Consider the following 22,536-nt stretch of genomic DNA (forward strand, 5'->3'; position numbering starts at 1 on the left):
TAATGGTCGGCCTCAAGCTAAGATGCACACAAGAATAAAGACAACTCCCTGTCTGTTCAGTGGCACACTTACCTCTTTTGTTCTGAGCCTCATTCAGAGAGGCAAGAGGTTGATTCCAAACCTAAAATGGCATTCCCACCATACAACATGTTGGTAATTGCCTGTGGATTCCCTGATTAAATGAGCTCAGTGCCAAATAGCAAGAGGAGAGAAGTGTCATAAAGGTGCTGGCTCTGACAAACAGCTTGACAAGACCTAAACAATTTGCACAAACCAGTTGTGATTCTGGAGGAGTTCCAGGCAGTTCAGTCTGATCTACTTAATAAATCCCTCACCAAAATAATTGGAGAGCTCTGAGCTGTAGCAGATGCCATGCCACAAGCATCTAATTGGTGCCTAACCTGAGCACTGATAACAGTCAGGAGGTTTGAAGTGGGATTTCTGTGAGATCAGATATTTAATTTCTAGAGGTTGCAATTCCAGCATTGCCTTGATCTCACTTTTTGTCTTTTACCCTTATTAGTGATATTGCAATATCTTGTGGTTCCTGGTAGCTACTGTAAACATAGTATTTCTAATATTTTTGTGCCTCCACACCAATCTAATTCACGTTATAGCTGTAAAATCCAGTTATAATCGACTTTGTAACAATATATGCTGAAAGAAAACAACTGAAATTTTTATAGATTAAAATACAGTTTTCTCATTGTTGCCTTCTACAGCATCTTAAGACTGTTGCCAAGAGCAACAACCTGTCATGAAACTCAACAATGTAAGGTTGCAATAAAATTTGTATTAGAAGCATCTTACTGAGAGGAAAATTCAAATGTAATCATTCTAATGCTAATCAGTCCTTCAGTAAATTATTTCTATAATATTCCACTTGAAATTTATCTTCTAAACATTTCTCTTGCCCAAGTGCTTACATGCAGCACGGATTAATTGAGTTATTAGACGGTGCTTCAGAGCATGTTCTGTAACATAAAAGGACATTTTTATTTTATTGAGCTTAAACATGCTATTAAGAGAAGCAGCTTGTGTCACAGGGTAGGCTTAGATTACTCTTCTGACAGTCAGTGTTGAACAGGGCAAATACCAGAGTTGTTAAAATATGAGCAGGGGCATATTTGAGCCAGTGAACCGTATTGAGTAGAGTTGCTAGCAGGATTCCAAATAAGTAAGGGATTTAAGCAAGGTTTGGAAATACAGGAGCTGATTTGCCAAAACACAAATGTTCCAAGGAATAGACTTAATTAACTCGCATGATGGGGCATTGATGCCGTGTAATGGGAAGTTAAATCAACTGCAGATAAATTTAGGCAGATCAGTCCAGTTTAGTTTCATTGTATAAATGAATTCAGTGAAATGTGAAAAAGCAGCACTTGACATTTGCATCCATGAAAACTTAAGGATGGATACACTTCCAGAGAAAGTGCCATGCACCAGGCTCAGAACCCTGGAATGTTTTGTAGGACCACAGACATTTATGGCCACGATCCCCTGGGCTTTGGGATGGATTTCTGTGGCAGGAATTACACCCCTGCCCATAGCAACCAGACTCTCCCAGCTTTCCATGACCAAACCTGTGCAATTGAGCTCGGGAGCAACAAGCAATGTGTGAAATGCAGTCTAAAATGTGAAGTGCAGCCTCTTGGTGAAGGACTGGGCTGAGCAGAGCTGTGCTCCCCTCTGGGGCAGGGCTGTCTCTGTCCTGGCTGTCAGACCATCCTCATGCACCTTTAATTCACCTCAGCCCTCAGGGCTCAGTTGTTGCATCCTCTTGGGTTCCTGGCAAGGCAGCTTTATGAACAATGCCTTCAGTGTCAAGATACAAAACGTGGCAAAAAAAAGGGAGTGCGTTGTAGCTGATCTGCTTTTTCTTATTTCATCAGCCTGCACCTCCCTGGAGAGCTGATTATTCAGTTAACAGGGATTTAATAAAAACTTGCAAGTGATTTATTTTTTAATTGGGCAGTAGTGTACCTAATAAAATCCTCTTTTCTTTCCCTAAGGAGAACACAGGGCACATGAAAATGTCCAGGTCTGCCTTGCCTTAACTTTATTCATGCAATTAAGGAAGCGTGTTTTAAGCCCTAAGAGTACCTTTGCACATCAGGTGCTTGCAAGTTGTTTCTCCATGGCAGTAGAACTTTTATGCATTTTCTTAATTTTTTTTAAACTTGAGTTTCCCCTTTTGCAATTGATGAAGTTACTCAGATCACTTCAGTGGGTTCATACAAGCGTAGGAAGGTCCCAAGTTAACCAAGAGCTGAGATTATTTGGTGGAAGGGCACAACAAACTGAGCTGGAGCACAGCAAACTCCTCCTGCTGCAGCAGGGATATCAGAAGTTCTCTTACATGTCCCCTAATTCTTTTACCTGGCCCTGGGAGCAGCCATTTGCTTCAATTCATTTCTGGGAGGTTTGTCTTTAGGCAGTTTGAAAAGGGTAGAGAAGTCTGTACACTGTTCAGTGATGGGTGGTTATGGGGTTGGTAGTTTTCAGTAAACCAAGAAAGAAAACACAGATTTTTCAATTTGCCTTGAATAAACCCCAGAAAGAAGCTGTGTTTTCCCAAGGACACCAGCGTCCTAGTTCAAGAAAAAAGGCCTTAAGATGCTTGACCATATTAAAATTGTATAACCATTATGGCTTTTATCACTTAAGATACATTATGCATGAGTACTCATTTTCAGCCTGACCTTTGTATTTAAGTTTGCAGCACCATATTTCATATTAATGTTTCTAGCAAAGGATACACACTGCTCTTGGTAGTTAAGTGACAGTTAATCAAGTGCCTTTAATAAAGTGCCCACAAGTGCCTTTAGAAGTGATTGATGTGCCAGAGTAGGCCAGTGCCAGTGACAACTGAGGCTTAGATAAATTATATTATCAACAATGACACGGTGTTAAGAGCGAGATGTCAGCTGTGTAAAATAAATCAAATAGTTAAGATTCTCTCTATTTGGTTGCAAATATCTTTTAGAGAGAGGTATTTTCGAAAGACCATAAGCTGTATATGCCAGAGAACATGCTGCACATGTACAGGAGGTAGCAGGAGTGGTAGCAGGAGTATCATTCCTTTCTGTAGTTTTTTTTTATAGCAATCTGATAAAGTATACATGAGCACTGGGGGTGGGGGCCAGGGAACCAAACCAAACCCAGCAGCAGATGGTAGATGCAGGTCTTTCCCTGGTGCCTCTTATGTAGTCCAAAGAGTTAAATTGAAGATTAATTTGGCAGCAGTTGTGATACAGATTGCAAACTAAAACACCCTGGAATCATCCTCTCTACCTAAAGTTACAGTTTGGTCATCATGACATGCAGTTCCTCTGCTCTGCTCTCTCTCTTAGTGATATTTAGTTTGCCACCTACATAGATTATTACTGTGTAAACTTTAAAAGCAAACAAAGCCAGATAATACATAAATGTATCTGGCACGAACTGAACTGCAAAATCTGTTATTGATGGTGCTTGTTGGAGCGAGAGACCCACACAAACAGTTCTAGTGGTGAGAAAACACCGGGGCAGCAATAGATTTAACACTGTCTGTCCTCAGTGCCAGCAGGAACATCATACCAGGTAGGGACACCTGGAATCCAGGAGGCAGGGAATTGTTTTCTTTACCTCATTAGTGATCTTGTTTAGCTGGGGACACGTGGGCACAAGACAAAACACATCTTACACTTGCCCTGGTGTTACCACATGAGGTTAGTGATTGGACTCATCTGTGGCTGCTGGCTGGTTACAATTTTTAGATTTCTGTGCATCTTTACAGGATTTTTTGTTATTTAAATAACACCGTGAAAAATGCTCCTATAGTGTGCCTGTTGATGTTTTAATGTTTGTTGAACATGTGCAGTATTTGGTTTGGGGCTGCATGTTTGGGAGGACCCAGGAGACCATTCCTTTCTTATTGCCCAGGATTGAACTAATCTGAATGGAGTGCCAGTGCCAGAATATGATGTCCTTGCTATACCCTTCATGTGTTCATATAGAAAGATGGTTGGTGGTTTATCCTCCCATTCTGGTTTAGCAATGAGTACCCCCTTAGATGACTTCTTGAAGTATCAAGCTCAGTTTCTGTTGTCCTGCACCTTCAGCAGCTCAGCTGAAGCCAAACTAAAGCTCAGCCCGGTCAAGGCTTCTCAGCAACTGAATTTTGTCATCTCACTTCCATGAGAATGCATTCTTGCTGGTCCTGCCACGGGGAGATGACAAGGAGAAGGGGCAGAGCCACACAGTCACCTCAGAAAGGGTTAGAATAGGATGGAAATGGGGACTTGACAGCTGGAAGCATGATGGTCCCCTGTCAGCATCACTCAAGGATCCTTACCTGCTAATCAGCAATTAGTCAGTATTTCCTTTCCTAACCGTGGTTGATATTCTCCCCCGAGTGTGGCAATTTTACAATTGCCAGTCATGGCACGCAGAACACCCTGCCCAATAAATATGCAGTGTAGCTAAAACAATTCACCAGTCAGCATAACCCTTCCTTATTAAGATTTGGAGTAGCTTTTCTGGGTGCTTTGAAGGCTTTGTTAATGAAACACCGTTCACCAGAGTACTCTGGCACGTCCGAAGGGTCCCTTGGATCACAGGTTTTGCACAGATACAGATTATTGGAAATATTACAGTGTTCCATCACATAAAGTGAAAATTTCCAAACCATTTCTGAAGTCTTAATTTTCTTTCCTATTTTAGGGTCAAATGAACTTGATTGCAGTCTGATTATGGATTCTGGAGATCCTGTTTATACAGAATTTGACTTTGAGGACCAGGTAATTTTCTGTATATATGGCCTCTCTCTAGGCAGTTTTCTAGTTCATGTAAGTGCTGTGCTATACAGTGTGACTGAACAAGGTGGTGGAACTTTAAGGGTGCATAAGGCAAAGGGCTTCTTAAGTGCAACATAAGTAAATTCACAATACACAGAGGTTGCTTTCTGGTTAGGAGAAAAGAGTGAATATTATTGTAGTATTAAGAGCCTATATCTTCCATTACTATGCATTGCTAAGTTTCCTCCACACATTTTAAAATGTTGGCACATGTGGCAAATGGAGTTCCTAGAATGCACTATAGGTCTGCTGCATATTTAAGAAGAGGAAGTAAAACACTTTTCAAAGGAGCAGCATGAAAATACAAATTGTGAAATATAACTACAACCAAATCAAACACTCTCCCCTTGGAAAAAGATTTATCAGAATTAAAACAACAAATGCTCACAGCATGATGAAACCAGCCTTTCTACTGATCTCGTTGAATGCACATCTAAAAACTAAATTTTGATGAGTGTTTTCCTTGTAGAAAGAAGGCTGGAGAGGGGGAAAAAAAAGTTTGTGTACATCTTTCCCCTGTAACCTTCACCTCCACACTGGTAAGGTCACAAAGTGAACCACGGCAGGTTCCTGTGGCTTGGATGCTGCACTGAGGATCAGTGTTACTGTTCTTGTTACTCCGCTGTGGATAAGCATGAAAAGAATGACTTAGAATTAGAAGGAAGTATTTTAAAATTTTTAAAGCCATCTGCCTGTCACACCACCATACTTAAGGGTGGTGGTTTTGTATGTTTTGCTTTCTGTCTTCCACTTCTGCGCAACTCTACTCGTGCTTCCTTCACAAACACCTCTCTAAATTTGACAAAAATTTTAATCTGTGTTTCTGTTACTGTTCAGCCGAATGCAGCTGCAGATGTTTTCACGTCTTCCCTCGTTATTTGCAAAAGATATCTTTCCTTGTGGCAGTTTAAAGCTGGTGACAAAATCAGGGCCAACAAAACTGAATTTTCATTCAGTATGGTGGGGTTGTTCTTGGTTTTCTTTCACAGTCTTCAGTGCGACACTTTATCCTCACCTGCAACATGTTGTATGTTCCAGCCCTATTTGTTTCTTTTAATTTAGGGATCCCTTTACTATTCTCTCTCTTTGGCTTAGTTATTTCAGTCTGGCTTTTTTCAAGGAGGCAGCTTGTCTCTGCCTCCAAATCCCATTTTAAACCCCTTTCTTTCATAAACCCTTCTCTGCCCAGGAAATTCTTAAATTTCTCATCATCTTTGTCTTGACTGTGCTGCTTCTTTATTGAAGGGTTTAGGCCTATAAAGCAGAATGCATATTTAAATTATGTTTGGCTATGTTGATGGTAAAAATAGATTCTTTTGGCAAAGTGTGAACACTAAAGAAATTATACTCCTGATTCGTAATGTTTGAAATGCCGTTCACATAATAAGCCCAAGTTTTATAGATACAAAATAAAATTAACAGAAACATATGAAAATTATACTGAGCCCATAACTTCAGCTGATATAGTTCACTGATGATACATTGCACAGCCCATAAAAGCACTGCCTGCAGTTTTGAGTGCACGTGAGACTAAACAAGGAGACTGTGACAGGACCTTGTTGTCCCTGTCAGTGGCAAATATCCCTTGTGCCAGATGTGGCAGGCAGCTTTTCTCATTATCTGGCTAAATTTGCCATTCTGGCAGGAGTGCAGTACTGATAGCAAACAGAGGAGAAATGAAGCTAAAGCAGGGCTAAAATCCCTTCAGTCAAGGACAGCTACATAAATATGAGGTGGCTGAGAATGACTCGCTTCAACCGCAGGGTCGGTATTTTGATACTTACTAGTGACGTTTTAAAACATGTAAATATTTCTATTGCTAAAGAAATATTTTTATACCCGGTTTATATGAGATGCCTGGTACAAATATAAAGAAAATATATGCAGGAGAAAGCGATTGCAACCAAAAGCCCTTGCCATCTAAATTTTGAAATTATGCAAGCAAGTGTTGATACAGAAGCAGAGAAGAGCGTGGAGATTACCATAAAGTCATAATTCCATCTATCTGCCCTGTCTGAAAAACAAAATGAGAAATTGCTCTCTGGAAGGGAAGATCAATAACTAAATTGAGGAGTGAGGAACTGCTCACATTGCAAACTTGAGCTCATTTTGACTGTGGCAGTGATTTAATACTCCAGTGATTTACCACATGCTGTTTACGAATTGTGTGAGGCATCAACAACCTTTACTCAGAGAATCTCAAGTGGAAAAAGAATGCATGTCTGGATACAAATGTGTCATGCAGGGATGTTATTGCATAGGAGATCTGTCATGAGAATGTGGGGGATAGGAAGGCTGGTTTCTAAGCAACCTTACCCAGCTGAGCTGCTAAAAATGACTGGATTTTAGGGGAACATCTTGGTAGTCACTGAACCAGAGGAGCTGGGGGTTACACAGCGTGTCCTGAGGCCAGAGCCACAGCTGGCAGGGGGTGTCACTTGGCACACATGGAATGGACACACTCGGATACCATTGCATTTCCTCAGGCCTGGAATGAGCCAGGAAAATCTCCAGGGTAAACTAAGCCAACAGAGTGTCAGAGTTCTTCAGATGCACACCACTTCTTCCAGAACAATGTCTGACTGGAGGCAGGGCCAAGGAGAAGGAGTGCTGTGGTTCCAACCACGGATGCAGTCATTAGCTCATGTAGGAGTGCTCCAAAATACAGCAAAGGCCTTTGAGGAACACTTGGTACCTGTTGCTGAAACACTGCAAAGCAACACTAATGTAGGCAAAGATCTGGCTTTCCTGAAAGGGGAGATGGAATTTAAAACAGCTCAGAAAAAGCTTGAGCTTTGTATTGTACATTTTATAAATGAACGTTCAATTAAATTCATGTAACTGAATTAAAAGCAAGCTGTTGGTTTACTACTGGCTGTGCATGAATGCTTCAAGAACTAGAACACCCATAATCACTAAGTCCCTACAACACTGAAAGGCAGGAGAGAAATACCCACTTAAAAAAGAAAAAAAAAAAAACAAACATTTTTTTCTCCAAATCATTAATAACTATTTTTCTGGGTTTTTTTTTCTCAGATCCTGGATTACAGAAGGAATAATCTAGTTTTTCAGAATGACCTAGAAATACATTCTGCTAACAAAATAGAAATAAATAAATAAAGCAGAGAGTACCTCTCATTGAGAATGCCTTGTGGAAGAACCAGCCAAAGTTTTATGTGTTAGCAATCTCCATAGCCTTTTCTGGAATAACAATTACACTACTCAGGACTCGACTGGAAAACAGAAAAGCAAAGTAAAGTCATAGGTTTCAGATATTTTCACCCATGTTAAGACTTCAGGAACGTATTTTGGGCAACTCATTTTTGGGGGCAACAGCTTTGTAGAGTGTTCTCAGTTTGCAGAACTGTCCTGACTGGTGTCTGGTTTAATAAGAATTGGCCTCTGCTGCTGGAATGCTCTCAAGTGTGATAAAGGTTTTTACAACTCAGTGTGTTCCTTTGTACTTGCCATTCAATTCCTCAACTTTGCCAGAGAGGCTGTCAATATAATGCCACTTGTTTCCAGAGATCAGACAAGTTTTATTTTTAACAATTGGATTTTTAATTAGAAACCTACCATTTGGCTTATTGCAAGTGCATTCAGGCCAAAAGGGAGTATTGAAAAATTGGCATCAGGGAATCCTATCAAAGAGTTCCAGAAGAAAAGAGCATCCAGTTATTTTCTCATGAAAAGAAGCCTTTCAAGACAACCTTAGCTAATCTGAGGAATATTTAGACTAATTAGAGAAAAAGTTAAAACACACAGTCAGGTGACTGTAGAGTGAATACACTCCTGAACAAGTGTTTACAGAATTGATAACTTTCAAATTTGGGAAATGTGAATGTCAGGCAAACTTCAAGTAAAAAAGCCTCAGAAGTATATTTAGCCCCTCTAAGTATTTTGGACAGTATTATTGGACAGTTTGGGTTGGAATGGACCATAAGGATCATTTTGTTCCAACCCCCCTGCCACGAGCAGGGACACCTTTCACTACACCGGGTTGCTCAGACCCAGATCCAACCTGACCTTGAACACTTCAGGGATGGGGCAGCCACAACTTCTCTGGGCAACCTGTGCCAGGGCCTCACCACCCTCACATCTACAAAACATGGAAATGCATTTTTGTGTCTTCAAGGAAGTTACCAGTTCATATTTGAGGCATTTCCATGGCCTTGCAGTGTCAGAGTGCATTTACTGATGAAATTAGGGAAATGCAATAGCACGTGCAAAGAAGAGATTGTCCTTTTTTTTGTCCCCCCAAAGGTGTCAAAGATCTAGGAAAAGTAGATGTAAAAAAGACTGAAAGCTAATAAAAGGTTTTCTGTTCAGCAGTGACAAGCAGTCTATTGAATTTAGAAGTGCATAGCCCAATCTTTTCTGCAAGTGCAGAATGTTTTATAATTAGAAAACACGACAGCTCACTTGAAAAACTCACAAGCAGAACCAAAATCAAGCGAAGGAAAAAAGCCCTGAAAGAGACTTACTCTCATTGTAACAAGACGAAACAAGCTCTTGATTAAAAGTTTTTGCCATGTAGTGACAATCCCTTTTCCAGCTTGCTGTGGTTTCCCATCCAAAGCACATGGGAATCCAGGCTTTAGGGGAGCAGGAGGAACTCCATTGCTACCAAGACTCCAACAATATTTCTGGCCTGACTAGTCAGCATAGCTTGAAACTTAAATATTCAAACAAAAAAGGTCCTGAGAGCCTTTTCAATGCAGAAGCAGAACATAAATATTCATAAAACTGATGGGCAACAGCAAATTGTAAGCCTCATTTGGATTAAACCAAAGACCATTTTCCTCCGTTTACTGTGTTTCCTGTCAGTTGGCACTTTGTTTTGATTGTGTTTTCTCTACTTGGAAGGTTCAATCCAAGTAATTCATTTAACCCTTCAGACCCAGTGCTCTGGGGTTGGTATTACAGTACAACAAGGAGCAAAGTGCACACCTCCATTAGCAGAGACTCCACTGCTGGGGCTTCTAAAGATGCCTTTCAAAATTAGATAAACATTCATTCAGTTATTCGAGGAGTCAGATCTGGAATGTCATGGATTAATCATGCACTTTCTCTTTACTTGAGAACATAAGGAGCCTGTGGTGGAACAGCAGTTTTATTCACATCTGCTGTGCATCATTAATCATTACAGGTTTTGGTAAAATGACCAAGAGTATCCAGAAGCCATTTAGGTTTTTAATGGTGAACATTTCTGCAGTGTCCATTTCTCTTTTGTTGATAGACAGCAGTATCAATTTGAATTACAGATTCTGGTTACACTGAGAAACTGATTAAAAGAGGAGTATGGGATAGAAAAGAAAATGAGAGGACACTCAGAAAATGGTTGTGAAACTCTGTTCCCTCAACATTTGTTTTTATTAAAGCCCACTGAAAGGTGGAGTTCAATCTAGTTTAAGGATATCTGCAAAAAAGGGATAATGAATAAGCATCCAAAGACATGAAAGAGCTGGAGAGGCAGGCCTGACTACAGAGAAAAGATGTTTAATAGAAATGTACTGAAGTCAGTGAACAATCTGTTCAGTTCAAGTTGCCATGGAAACTATCCTATTAAATGCTTTTAAAAAAAAAATCAGTTCTAGAAACAAAGTACTACGGTTTGCCTGTTACAAAATGCTTCCTGGATAAGCTCAAAGCTTCTGTATCATTTTGTAAGCTGGCATTATTTGTCTCGTTCAGAATCCCCATTGTACCCTGTGATGAAGGCACGTGGAAGAAAGCCTACTGCTCTATTTTCCACATGCAAGGAGAATTGCCCCTTGACTCAATCTGCATTTTTACTGTGAAATGCCAGAAATAGTTGTTTGCTCCTTCTTTGACAGATGTTCTTAGGGGAGACTGAACTGCAAGGGTTAGTTGAAGTCTTTGCATCCCTAATTCTTTCCTGATTTTGAACCAAAAGTGGCTGCCTGCAGCTCTGGTGGGCAGGACAGGGGCTGAGGATGCAGTTCCAGGGATGGTGAGCTCAGGTGAGTTACTGGGGATGGAAACCACAGTGACAGAATTATTCTTCAGCATGTGCTGCTTTTATGCTTCACTGCATCCTTCTGCAGTACCTCAGGAAGCCCTTCTCTGTGGCTTGTGGAAGGTGTCTGTAGTAAAAGCATTACAATTTACAGTGTCTCACCATCATTTTTCAAGGCAGTAGCAGTAGAATAGTGTTCCTCACACCTGCTTACCCCTGCCCTGACAAACTGAGGCCTTTATCCCATCATGCACAAAATATAAGTTTACAGCTCAATTTATGAGTTCTACCTTTGCAGCCCAGAGAACTTGCATAATTCTTGGGGAATATCAGGCATCCCACACAGTTGATGCAAATAGGATCCAAAGCAGAACTTTTCCTATTGCACCAAAAGTTGCTGAAGAAATGTAAAGGTGTGTTTTAAATCCTCCCCTCTCTGCCTCTGAGATTTACACACCTCACTCAGGGCTGTGGACTGGTTCTGTTCACGTTAGCCCAGCATTCCTAAAGACAGCTACCAAACCCCTTCCTTAGGAACATCTGCAGAAATAATTCCTATATTTTAAAGCACTGCAGAGGAAACCACTTTTTTCTTTTATACTTCTTAATCACTGTTAAAGTACATGCTATATATTTTTACATTCACCCATAAAACTGCAGTGATTGCAAGGATGCTGTTTTACTATGTGGGATACAAAACTGCTCTTAAAATCACTTATTTGTGTTGTATTGAAGCAGAAGAGTGGCTTCTCTGGGTGCATTGGAAGTTAAAAAAAAATTCCCAATGTATTTTCAGAAAGCCATATGTTTCCTATGTGGTGTTTTTTTTTTTACTCCTTATGTATCCCGTGATTGTGCAGTCAGTGTTAGTCATTTGGGGCTTAAATACCAGTCATAAAGAGTGAAAAGTGGCCTAGTTTTAGAACTCCTTCACAGCAGTGCATCTCAGATCAGTGGACTGTTTCTTCAGATAATTACATTCCTTCTTAATAGAGAAGTTCTTTATAAATACTGTAGAAGTTTCTTATTGAAAGTTATAAAACTACCTAATAACAAATAGGTGTTCTAGTAAACCTTGAATATCCATGGTCAAATGTTAAGCAGAGGAGATCTTTGAGTAGCAAAATTGGAGTACAATGGTCAGTTTTTATCTGAACAGCAGCAGCTCATGGGATCTGAGGGCCACAAGCTGCTCTTATTTTTACAACACCCTATTCTTGTCCTTCTTTGTGCCAACATCTTTTTCTTTTGGAAAATTGAATTGAGACAGGCCTGATAAAAAGCCTTTCTTCTCTAAAGTTAAAAAAAAACAAAACAAAACAGAAAACACCAAAATGCACACACACACACAAAAACCCCAAATCAAAACCAAACCAACCAGCCTTAAAAAGTGATTTGAAGCATAAATCAAATTTAATGGTAAGCAACTGTATGGCTTATAAAGCCCGTTCCTGGGTCCACTGCCCTTACATAAAACCTGCAGAGAAACATGTAATTTTTATTTGTTTAAATAATTTGTGCCTGACACATTCCTTTGAATATTTACATTCTCAAATTCAAACTTGAAAATTGAGAATACTTTTAGGCAACAATCATGCTGTATTTTTAAAGTCAGTCTCACTCTCCTCTCCTTTATCCATGATTATTTATCCTCTTCAGCAAATTTCTAGGAGGAATTCCTGTTATATCTGTGAAAAATCTGAATAAAGTGAATGAGGCACTTTTCACCACTATTTTCCAGTAGCGTTCAAGAAATAATGATGTGATAAAGGAGAACTTTTTCTTTTCCATGTTACAAAAAGAACCCAAAAAAAACCCCCAAGGCCTGGAGCAGAGGCTGTTAATGGGTAACAGAAAAGCTTTCTCATTTCATCAGGTAACAAACATTCACAGCAGCTGCCATTAAGTCCTAATGAAGAAAATGTCCCTGCATCAGATAAAAAGTTAAATCTATTTTATTGATTTCTTTAAAGTGATATGTCTGAAGAGTCCTAATTCATTAGTAGCAAAACTCAAAGATCTGAAGAATTCTGTATAATTTTCTTATCATTTGCTGTGACTTAGTGTCAGTTTTTTATTATGGAGATTAGCTGGGTGGGAACTAGATGATCTTCCAACCCAGACCATCCTATGGTTCTGTGGGATTATTTCCCAACCTGGCAATGACAGGCAGTAACTTAAACTCATTAACCTGTTATCTGCTACCAGTCAGGTATTTGCCAATAACAACCTAGATGACAGGAAGGCAGAATACAGTCTGACTGCATTTTCCAACTCTAAAGATGAATGTCTGCTAAGAGATTCTTTACAGGGAGAAAACTTCTCTGTTTCGCAGTGATTTTAATGTACTGTTGATATTGTTTAAGCAGTTACACAATCAGCTGGGCTCCTCTAATTGATGTGTTTCCAGATAATATCTGTAGAGATAACTTGGCTGTAAAGGCATCTGAAATGACAGACTATCCATCTTTCTCCAGCAGTTATTCTTGTACAATTCACTGCTACATCATCATAAGATGATGAACTTCCTCTCCTTGCTTTCAAGTACAGGGAAACAGCTCTAAAGCACTGTATTGCTGATGGCAATGTGGTGTAATTACCGTTAGCCAGGACTTTTCCTGATGTGATCACTTGCTAAATCCAACAGTTCTCTTCCAAAGCATTTTGGTAACAGGCAGATCAGTGCTTTCAGGCGGATAAAGGTTCAGCCCTTCACAGTTCAGAAAGACACAATCAGATCTAGATACTGTCATCTGTAAACATGAGAAGACTGCATTAAACGGGGTGCCAGACTCTGCCAAGGTCTTTGCAAGGGACCTCGAACCAGACAGCAAAGTTCCTCACTCAGATCACCACAAGAAAGAAATAATCCCACTTTCATTTCTTTAATTTGATTGTAAACTTGTGATTGTGATCTTGATTTTTAAAGAAACTTCTGTGTAAACTTTGTGCCTAGAATTATTTTGATCCATAGGCCTTCAAAGGCATGATACGAAGCTGAATCTAAAATGAGGCCTTTTTTATGTAATATATCCTTTGCAGGGTCAATTATTTTATTGTATTATTGCAACACAATGTCGGGTTAATACTGTCACTTGAAATGTAGGAGAGAGACTGATCTTTCATTTGAAAATGTTGGCAGGTTTTGGTGGGGTTTTTTTTGAGATGGCAGTTCTCCTACTGCAGTGTAATGAGCTGAGAATTACTGCAAATCAAAAAAAAGAGAAAATATTCTATGTAGCCAATGTAATAATACTTGAGCCTAATGAAGAGCACTTGTGTTTCAGTGATGATGGGAACACAAGGAGAAAGCTGCAAGGGTGGTGCATGAGCCCTGCAAATTAAAGTAGCCAGCAGTTTATCCATTCTGATCCCCTTGCTGTTCATTCCCCTCAGCTGCTCATGCAGCCACACACATTTCTCACAGGGGCTGAAGCTGTGCTGTGAGAAACTATGGCTTGATGACCATGTGCTCCTTTGAGCTGACTGGAATACGTGTTGTGTGCTGATAACATGCATGGGTAAAGTAGTGTGAGAGTGCTCCTGTCAGTGCTATTATTGATATTTATAGACTAGGTTAAAGCGTTGATGGTGTGAGTATATTGACACCACATAACCCACACCGTGTCCAGAATATTTGTAATTCTCATTTATGAGAACAACAAAGAATTCCCACTCTAACACTCTTGCTGGCCAGCCTTCATAATTTCTCATAGATTGTACTGTACAGGATGTGGCAAAATCATGCTAAGGGGCATGGAAGTCTCAGGAAAAAAAACTTGCCAAGTTCCCCATTTCCATGGTGTAATCCTTCTGTAGTTCTGCAGCCTTTATAACAACATTCAAAAACTGATTTCATCTTTACATTGTAGTTCAGTTCTAGAGCTTTCTCCAGTATTGCTTTCTCACTATTAACAGCTTACCATACCACACTTCCTTTGGAAGCAATTCATCCTGCACGCTGGGTGCTTGTGTATCCTGCAGGAACCGTTCCTTTGGACACTGAAAAGCTGTTCCTCACAAAACCAATATTACAGACTCATAGAATCGCCTGGGTTGGAAGAGACCTTAGAGAGCATTTTGTTCCAACCCCCCTGCTTTGGGCAGGGACACCTGCTACTAGCCCAGGTTGCTCAAAGCCTCATCCAACCTGGCCTTGGACACTTTGAGGGATGGGGCATCCACAGCTTCTCAGGCAACATGTTCCAGTGCCTCTCCACTCTCACTGTGAAGAATTTCTTCCTAAGATCTAATCTAAACCTGCTCTCTTTCAGTTTAAAGCCATTCCCCCTTGTCCTGTCACTCCATGCCCTTGGAAAGTCCCTCTCCAGCTCTCTTGCAAGCCCCTCTCAGGTACTGGAAGGCTGCTCTAAGGTCTCCCCAGAGCCTTCTCCAGGCTGAAGGATCCCAGCTCTCTCAGCCTGTCCTCCTGGGAGAGGTGCTCCAGCCTCTGAGCATCTTGGTGGCCTCCTCGGGACTCTCCAGCAGGTCCGTGTTCCCCTTGTGCTGGGAGCCCCAGAGCTGGATGCAACGCTCCAGGTGGGGTTTCCTGAGGGCAGAGGAGAGGGGCAGAACCTTCCCAGACCTGCTGGTCACATGCTTTTGGTGCAGTCCAGGAGACAATTGGCTTTCTGGGCTGCAAGAGCACAGTGCTGGGGCATGTGGAGCTTCTCATCCACCAAGAATCCCAAGTCCTTCTCCCCAGGGCTGCACTCGATCCATTCTCCATCCAGCCTGCATTTGTGCAGGGACTGTCCTGACACAGGAGCAGCACCTTGTCCTTGGCCCTGAACTTTGTGATGTTCACATGGTCCCACCACTCAAGGCTGTCCAGGTCCCTCTGGATGGCATCCCTTCCAACAGCACCACACAGCCTGGGGTCATTGGCAAACCTGCTGAGGGTGCCCTGGATCCCACTGTCACCGAACCCTGAGGAACTCCACTCATCATATGGGGCAGTTCATCATCTCAGCATATCCTGGGTTCTCCAGGCTCATGTTCTAGCAACTGAAACAGCACCAAGAGCACTTCTGTGACATTGTAAATTGTGTCTCAACATAGATTAAAACTGAGAGGTTGGAGAGAGCTGTTAAGATATACAGACAGGCAGATAGAAGAAGAAATGCAAACTGTGCAGAATATCCATTTCAACTTATCAATTGCTTAATTAACAGGAGGAGGATCAGTCAAGTTTTTCTGGTTATGAGAGCACAGGAGGTGAGTTCCTTTTTCAGTGTTAATTGCCATTTCATTTTGAAACCTTTGATTTCCCCTGGTATTTAAATAGTTACATAGAAGGCAAAGTAAAGTCAGGTTATTTATATAATGAAATTTATTTCTCAAAGTATTTTATCATGTGAATCCTCTTTGAATGCAAATTAAGGTTTGTAGAAGACATTTCTATGCTCTTTAGGCTAGTGGGTCCAAAAATATTAGATGATGCTACTGTTAATCAGCATCAAGTCTCAGAGGTGTTTTCAGAAACTGGCAGTTATGAAAACCTCCTTGGGAAGTGTGAGGTGCTAAGAGTCCAACAGGAATGAAAGGATTAATCAAAACTTTTCATGCCTTGTGATATTTTGTAATAAGGCCACATAATAATGTGTCTTGTAAGTGATTAAGTCAAAGACATAATAAAATTTCATCAGCTCAAATGGTGCAAGATCACCTTCTGTACTGGTATACCTCGAGATGTGTCTGCTTCTCTCTTTTTTTCCTTTTTTCTTTCTTTTTTTAAAGAACAGATGTGTATGTGCAAGGTCTAGTTTTCAGGTAGAATATCTTTATCGTATCTGCAATGAGAATTATGAAACTGGGAGATTACTAGGCTTGTGGATGATAGCTCCTTTTGGAATGCAGAGCATTGTAGCAGAAGGTAAAGCTGGTAAAATCAGATCCCCTTGCATGAGTGTGACCCAATTCGGTGTGGTAAGTAGCTGACATAAAAATTAGTAGGTCTTGCCCACTAAAGAATTTTTATTTTCATTTCAGACTTTTCAGAAGATCTGAGGAAATCAAACATAATTTTTGTGGTTGGTAAGTAGGATTCCTGATTTAACTGCTACGTTTGAAAATCCCCATGTTATTTGGCTTTGATTATGTGATTTCTTTTAAAGTTGAGCAGAATAGTTTAGTGGAGAATATTTATGCTACAGTGATGGTTTAGTCTTTTGGAAGGGAGTTAGCACTTAATAACATGTAATTAACTTGGGTCTGACCACACTAACAACAGTTGTGTGAAGCATAAACTTTGAACAGTCTTTTGAAACAAATTCTAACGAGAACAATTACAAGTTTGATCTTAAAGCTCGGTACTAATCACTTGGAAAGAATAATTGCTTTTGTATCAAGCAGTTTTCAGAACTACCTTACAATGCAGAGCATTTCCAAGGTCATAAGGATAGATACCAGAACATGGGGGATTGTACATAAAAGTAAGTCAATTTGTGCATTCTTTTTCCTAATTAAAAAAAAGCCACACCTCCACATTTGATAATAAATGACTGTTGGTTAGGAGCTGAAATCTGGTAGCAGTGAATTGTACCAGAATTAAAGAAAACGCTGAAGAAACCTCACAGGAGCAGAACAAAACTGTTGGGAGTGGGGGGAGAGGGAGAAAAACAAGCCCCCCAAATTCTCAGTGGTCCTCTGCAGTGGGCAGTGTTGGGGATGTTCAGCCCATGATACCTTGGCTGGAAAGAGAGAAAGAAGAGGGGTTGGAACAGGCTTCCATGGATACTTGAATGGGAAAAACTGCCTTGGTCTCAGGTGCCATTAGATGTATTCATGAGGAAATAATAAGATGCTTAAAAAGATGTTTTAAAGTGTGAGATTTAAAGATGTACATTTGAGGTAATTTACAGACTAATCAAAATAAATGCACCATCTGCCATGGCTGACAGATAGTGTTTATAAGAAAAAAGATAAAAAACAGGCAGTTTCCTCCCCCACTAATTACCCTTGAAAATTGTCCAAAAGGGAAAGAAAAAGAAATAATCTAATTAGCAAAGATTTACATTAGGGCTAATGTAGGAATTAATTGGAATAACAGTCAAGTTGGATTAATTAAGCAACAATGTCAATGTTTTACCCAGAAAGTAAAGCAGAGACATAGAAGCAGCAAGTAAAAAATATAGGAGATAAGAGCAGGATAATAAAAGAGGCAAAACCAAGGTAAATTTGGCCTGTAAAGTAAAATTCCAGAGAACAAAAATAAAAACCACAGAGGTGTAAAAATAAATTTGGGTGATGCTATAATACTCAAAACTTATGTATTTATTGCCAGCCATTAAAAAAACAAAACCCCACAACATAAAAAAACAACAAAAAAATTCTTTTTCATCAATTTGAACTGCAGTGAATGACATTATGATCAGCCCTAGGTGCTGCAGTACTCCGTGCTGCATCCACCAAACTGTCACACACAGCAGCTGCTGGGGTCATTACCCTTCCCTGTCCTCTCCAGGAGGTTCCTAAAACAGAGCCACGCTGGGCTTTGGTTGAGGCTGGAAGTGGAACGGGAGGTCTCGGGAATCCTTCTGCCCTTTGGATCAGAAACCAACTCCCCACTGACTCGTAAATGAGGTGGTTAAAGCTCAGTCAGTGTAACCAACTTCCTCTGCAGAATCTTTGTTATGTTCTTGCTGATGTACTAAAGCTGGGAATTGCTTAAGCTCAGTGTAAGGAAGACCAGCTTTTTAGCTGACACTGAAGATATTCTCACCATTGACACTTAGAAATAAGACATTAGCAGCTGCAGACAGTAGCTTCTTGTGCACACACCAGAAATAAATAAATCATGAAACCCAAACTCTTTATTTGTCCAATGTCTGTCAGACCTTGAATGACCTAATCTAATTCAGTTTATCATTAATTTAGCCCCTGCTTGAGTAGAACGTTTAACCAGATAAGGTCTCTGGCAACCTAAACTGTGCCACAGTCACTGTATTTCAGAAAGGCATAGGATGAGCAATACTGATAATTAAACCCCCCATCAGCCCAAGCACTAACTGTAGAAACTGAGGAAGGCTGACTTCCCTGCCTTCCCATGACATGAACTTCACGTTTTCTTTAAGGAGGATGAGAACTCAGTGATGTCCCAAGACCTCACATCATTCTGCCAACATGTGCTCCAGGTTGTTTTCTGATTAAAATTATCTTTCAGAAAAAAAAAAAAACAAAAACAAAAAAAAAAACTGTTGAGGTTTTTTTGTTATTGAGGAGCTATTGAGAAGCCTTCAAATGCCATATTCTGAAATTAAGGCTTATTTTTACTTGTATAAATAATACAAGTAGCATCGAAGGTAAAATTGCCAAACTGAACAAGTCCTCCAAAATCATAGCTTGAATATAAGGACAGATTGACTGGGGTTATTTTGGTTTCAGTTCTGACTTCTGAGGCTCCATTGTTGCAGGTTTCCCCTGCAAGCACTTTTCCATGATACAGGGATGATACTCATTGTGATAACAAGGTCTAGAAATTGAAACATTTTAAAATGAATGGTGGGACTCTCTTGTAAATCTTACTGCTGGCACCTTATGTAAATGTTCGGGATATTTTGGTATATGATAAACTTGTAAGATTTAAAATAGAGACATCTCAGTCTGACAGCATGACACTTTTGCCTTATTAACATTTCTGACAGCAAAGCTGGTTCTTGAACTGCTCATATTGGTTGTTGCTGTCCCTGCTCACTCCCAGCAGCAGTCCCAGCTCCCTCTGTCATCACTAATTCCTCGGGTTGTGGTGTTGTGTTGTAGGTCAGAGGGTACATTTGAGTGACATGCCCAGGCTGCTGGTCCTTCTTTAGTCTGGGGAAGGCTGGGGCAGGAGGGAGAACTGAGATCCTTTGCTGATCTCAGGCTGGCTGCAGTTAAATATTCAGAAGTGCTGCTTGGACAAGTGTCATGACCCCAACCCACTGAGACCACTCCTTTTCTCCCCTTGAAGTGCTCCCTGGGAAGCCTTTTTGCAGTCCATAATTAAACAGGGAAGGGTAAGCACCTAAGTCAGCAGTGCTGCCAGAAAGTTAGTTACCAGGAGATCCCCTCACACAGGCAGATGAATCAACAGAATGGAAGGGAATGCTGCTCTGAGGGATTGCACAGACCTTTTAATCCAGCCTTGTCTACAGAAAAGCAATCTACAGAGCTGCATTTAATTTCTGTGCCAGTACCCTGGTTCCACATTCTTGCTTCCTATTTGTATCAAAAAGCACGAGGGGAGACACGAAGGATCCAGTTTCCAAAAACGATCTCACCGACTGATACGATGTTTCTGATTCCTTAATCTGCACTTTTTGTTTTTTGTTGAGTTAAGAAATGAGCTTTAAAGCAAGATGTACTGCACTGAGCAATGCTAGCACAACACTGCTAACATTGAAGAACTGCTGGTAGTTCTACATCGTCCTGCAGGTCACAGCACACTCCTAATTCCTCTGGCTGTTTTCTAGGCTTTAGCCCTTTACCTTCATGTCATATATAGAAATCAGAAGACAGCATGATTAGTCTGAATAGCAAGTTCCCAAGAACCAAGACCTATTTTTTCCAAACTGTACGTAGGCAGAGTAGAGGATGACAGCACACAGAAAAAATGACAGCGTTCACAAAGAATCTTTCGCCTTCTCAACAAAAGTGGGGACGTATTTTCCTCCTGACAGTTGAGCCACTGGGAAAACTTGACTACCTTTTTCAGTGCCTCAAGTATTTTCCATTTGAAAAACAGCATAACAAGTTGCAGTGGAGCCTTCTTAACCGAAAAAATAATTTTGCTAGCTTTTGTTTATGCTTCACAGGCATAAACACATAAACTTTGTTCCAAATAAATTTTCTTCAAGTAAATTATTAATCTCTTTCTGTAGAAAAATGCATAGATTTAATAAAAACATCCTCTAAAAGAACAGATACAGTTTTTGCAACACAACAAATTGATAGTGAGCTTCAATGACCACAGGGTTAATTTGCTGTTAAAGCTGCTTATGTAGCAGTCAGGTAAGGATATACCCTGAGCAAGAAGGAAGCATCTGATTAGTAAGAAAATGCACTTTCACATTCTTTCCCACCAAAATAGCTCTACTTCAGTCACATGAGATACTTCAGAGGGCGACAGGACATTAAATAATACTTTAATTTCAGACATGTAAGTTAATACTGTTGTAAAGGCCAAGTGTGTGCTCAGCCCTCAGTGCTGAATTTCCTGGGGAATTCAGCCTCTCCTCAGTTCAGGCCAAGCAAGAACTGCAGCCTCATTCATTGATAAGAAAGCACAAGACTTGGTAAAATGGTCACGTACAATTGTTAAGCAGTAGAATGCTTTGTTACTCGTCAAATGAATCTAAATTATTAGCAGTGGCTATAAAAATTACCATTTTCAGCACATAACATACTTAATTATGTCTTTTTCTCTTTAAAGAGCTCAGCATTTTAATTTCTGCCTTGTTGGAACTCTCCTAGAAAAATAAACACGGTCAATTTTAATTATTGTTTGGGGTGCACGCATGGTGTATGTATATGTATTGTGTCATTCTGACAGTGTTCTCTTTTAAAACACTAACAGACAAGGGTATTAGAAACACATCAACTTTTGGAATGTTTACCTGCTAAACAACAAAAAAATTTCCTTGTATTGTTATTTCTAAACAGACGTATAGTTTATTTAGTATACGAAGAGAAACTGCGACATTTCTGGTTGGGCTCTACATCAGGAGAGAAACAGTTATATAAGAAACAGAATAAAATAATCTTTCTAGCTGGTGGTTTTTTTAATACTGTATATACAGACCAAATCAATAGGATTAAATCACTGCACTGCTAGCATATTCAATGCCAGGAGACAGAATGTGTAAACAAGCACATTCACGCACAAACTTACTGATCTAAAAAACCCAAACAGACCAGAAATACAAGTAATTGCCACTCAGATACTTAATGGACTCATTACAGTTAATTTGCCTGTAATTCCTCCACATCTGTTTCTTTGTAGCCACTCCTATTTTTTCCCTTTTTTCTTTCAACCGGTGCTTTTACAAAACAACAACGTTCTTCATATTAAAGCAACAGAAGCACAGAATCCAGCCCACGTCGGCAAGAAAAGATGAGCCTGTGACAAAGATAGTTCTAGCAAAAAATTGTAGTACAGGTGTGATTCTCACACCACGGCTGATAATTGTCTTTGTGAAGCTGAAGTAAAAGACTGCAGATCACAGCAGACAAGCCCCTTCCTTTGTTGCTACTCTCATGACCCCATTTTTAATCTTAGCTACAGTGCTGTAACTTCTCTGAAAATCACGTGCTCGGAGCAATTATTTCTTAAATTGAATGCAAAAGTTAGAAGAAAATTCACTCTATTGTGACCGTGTTATTCCTGCCTCTGTTTGCGGAAAGATAAGCAAACAGAATCACAGAATCACAGAATCGATTGGGTTGGAAAAGACCTCCGAGATCATCGAGTCCAACCCTTGGTCCAAATCCAGTCCATTTACTAGATCATGGCACTCAGTGCCATGTCCAATCTGTGTTTAAAAATCTCCAGGGATGGTGAATCCACCACCTCTCTGGGCAGCCCATTCCAATGCAGGAAGATCATGTATTTTGTAGCATCTTCCTTACACATAGCAGGGCTGTGTAGCCATACTTGCAGTCCCAGCAGTTGATAAATACACAAGTCACATGCTGAAAAAACTTTAAGAGCTTGAGCACTGTCTCCCTACAAGGGTATAA

General features: G+C 40.2%; 1 protein-coding gene across 1 annotated transcript in view; it reads left to right on the plus strand.

Moving 5' to 3' along the window:
* AK5 (adenylate kinase 5) overlaps nucleotides 1–22,536 on the plus strand; it is a 75,682-nt gene that overhangs the window by 37,329 nt on the left and 15,817 nt on the right. Inside the window, exons 8-10 of the mRNA XM_064665560.1 lie at nucleotides 4,705–4,781; nucleotides 15,993–16,035; nucleotides 16,810–16,854. Coding sequence (XP_064521630.1) covers nucleotides 4,705–4,781; nucleotides 15,993–16,035; nucleotides 16,810–16,854 — 165 coding nt within the window. The remainder of the gene's footprint in view (nucleotides 1–4,704; nucleotides 4,782–15,992; nucleotides 16,036–16,809; nucleotides 16,855–22,536) is intronic.

This window comes from Pseudopipra pipra, chromosome 9 (genome assembly GCF_036250125.1).
Source record: "Pseudopipra pipra isolate bDixPip1 chromosome 9, bDixPip1.hap1, whole genome shotgun sequence".
In the NCBI taxonomy this organism is placed as follows: domain Eukaryota; kingdom Metazoa; phylum Chordata; class Aves; order Passeriformes; family Pipridae; genus Pseudopipra; species Pseudopipra pipra.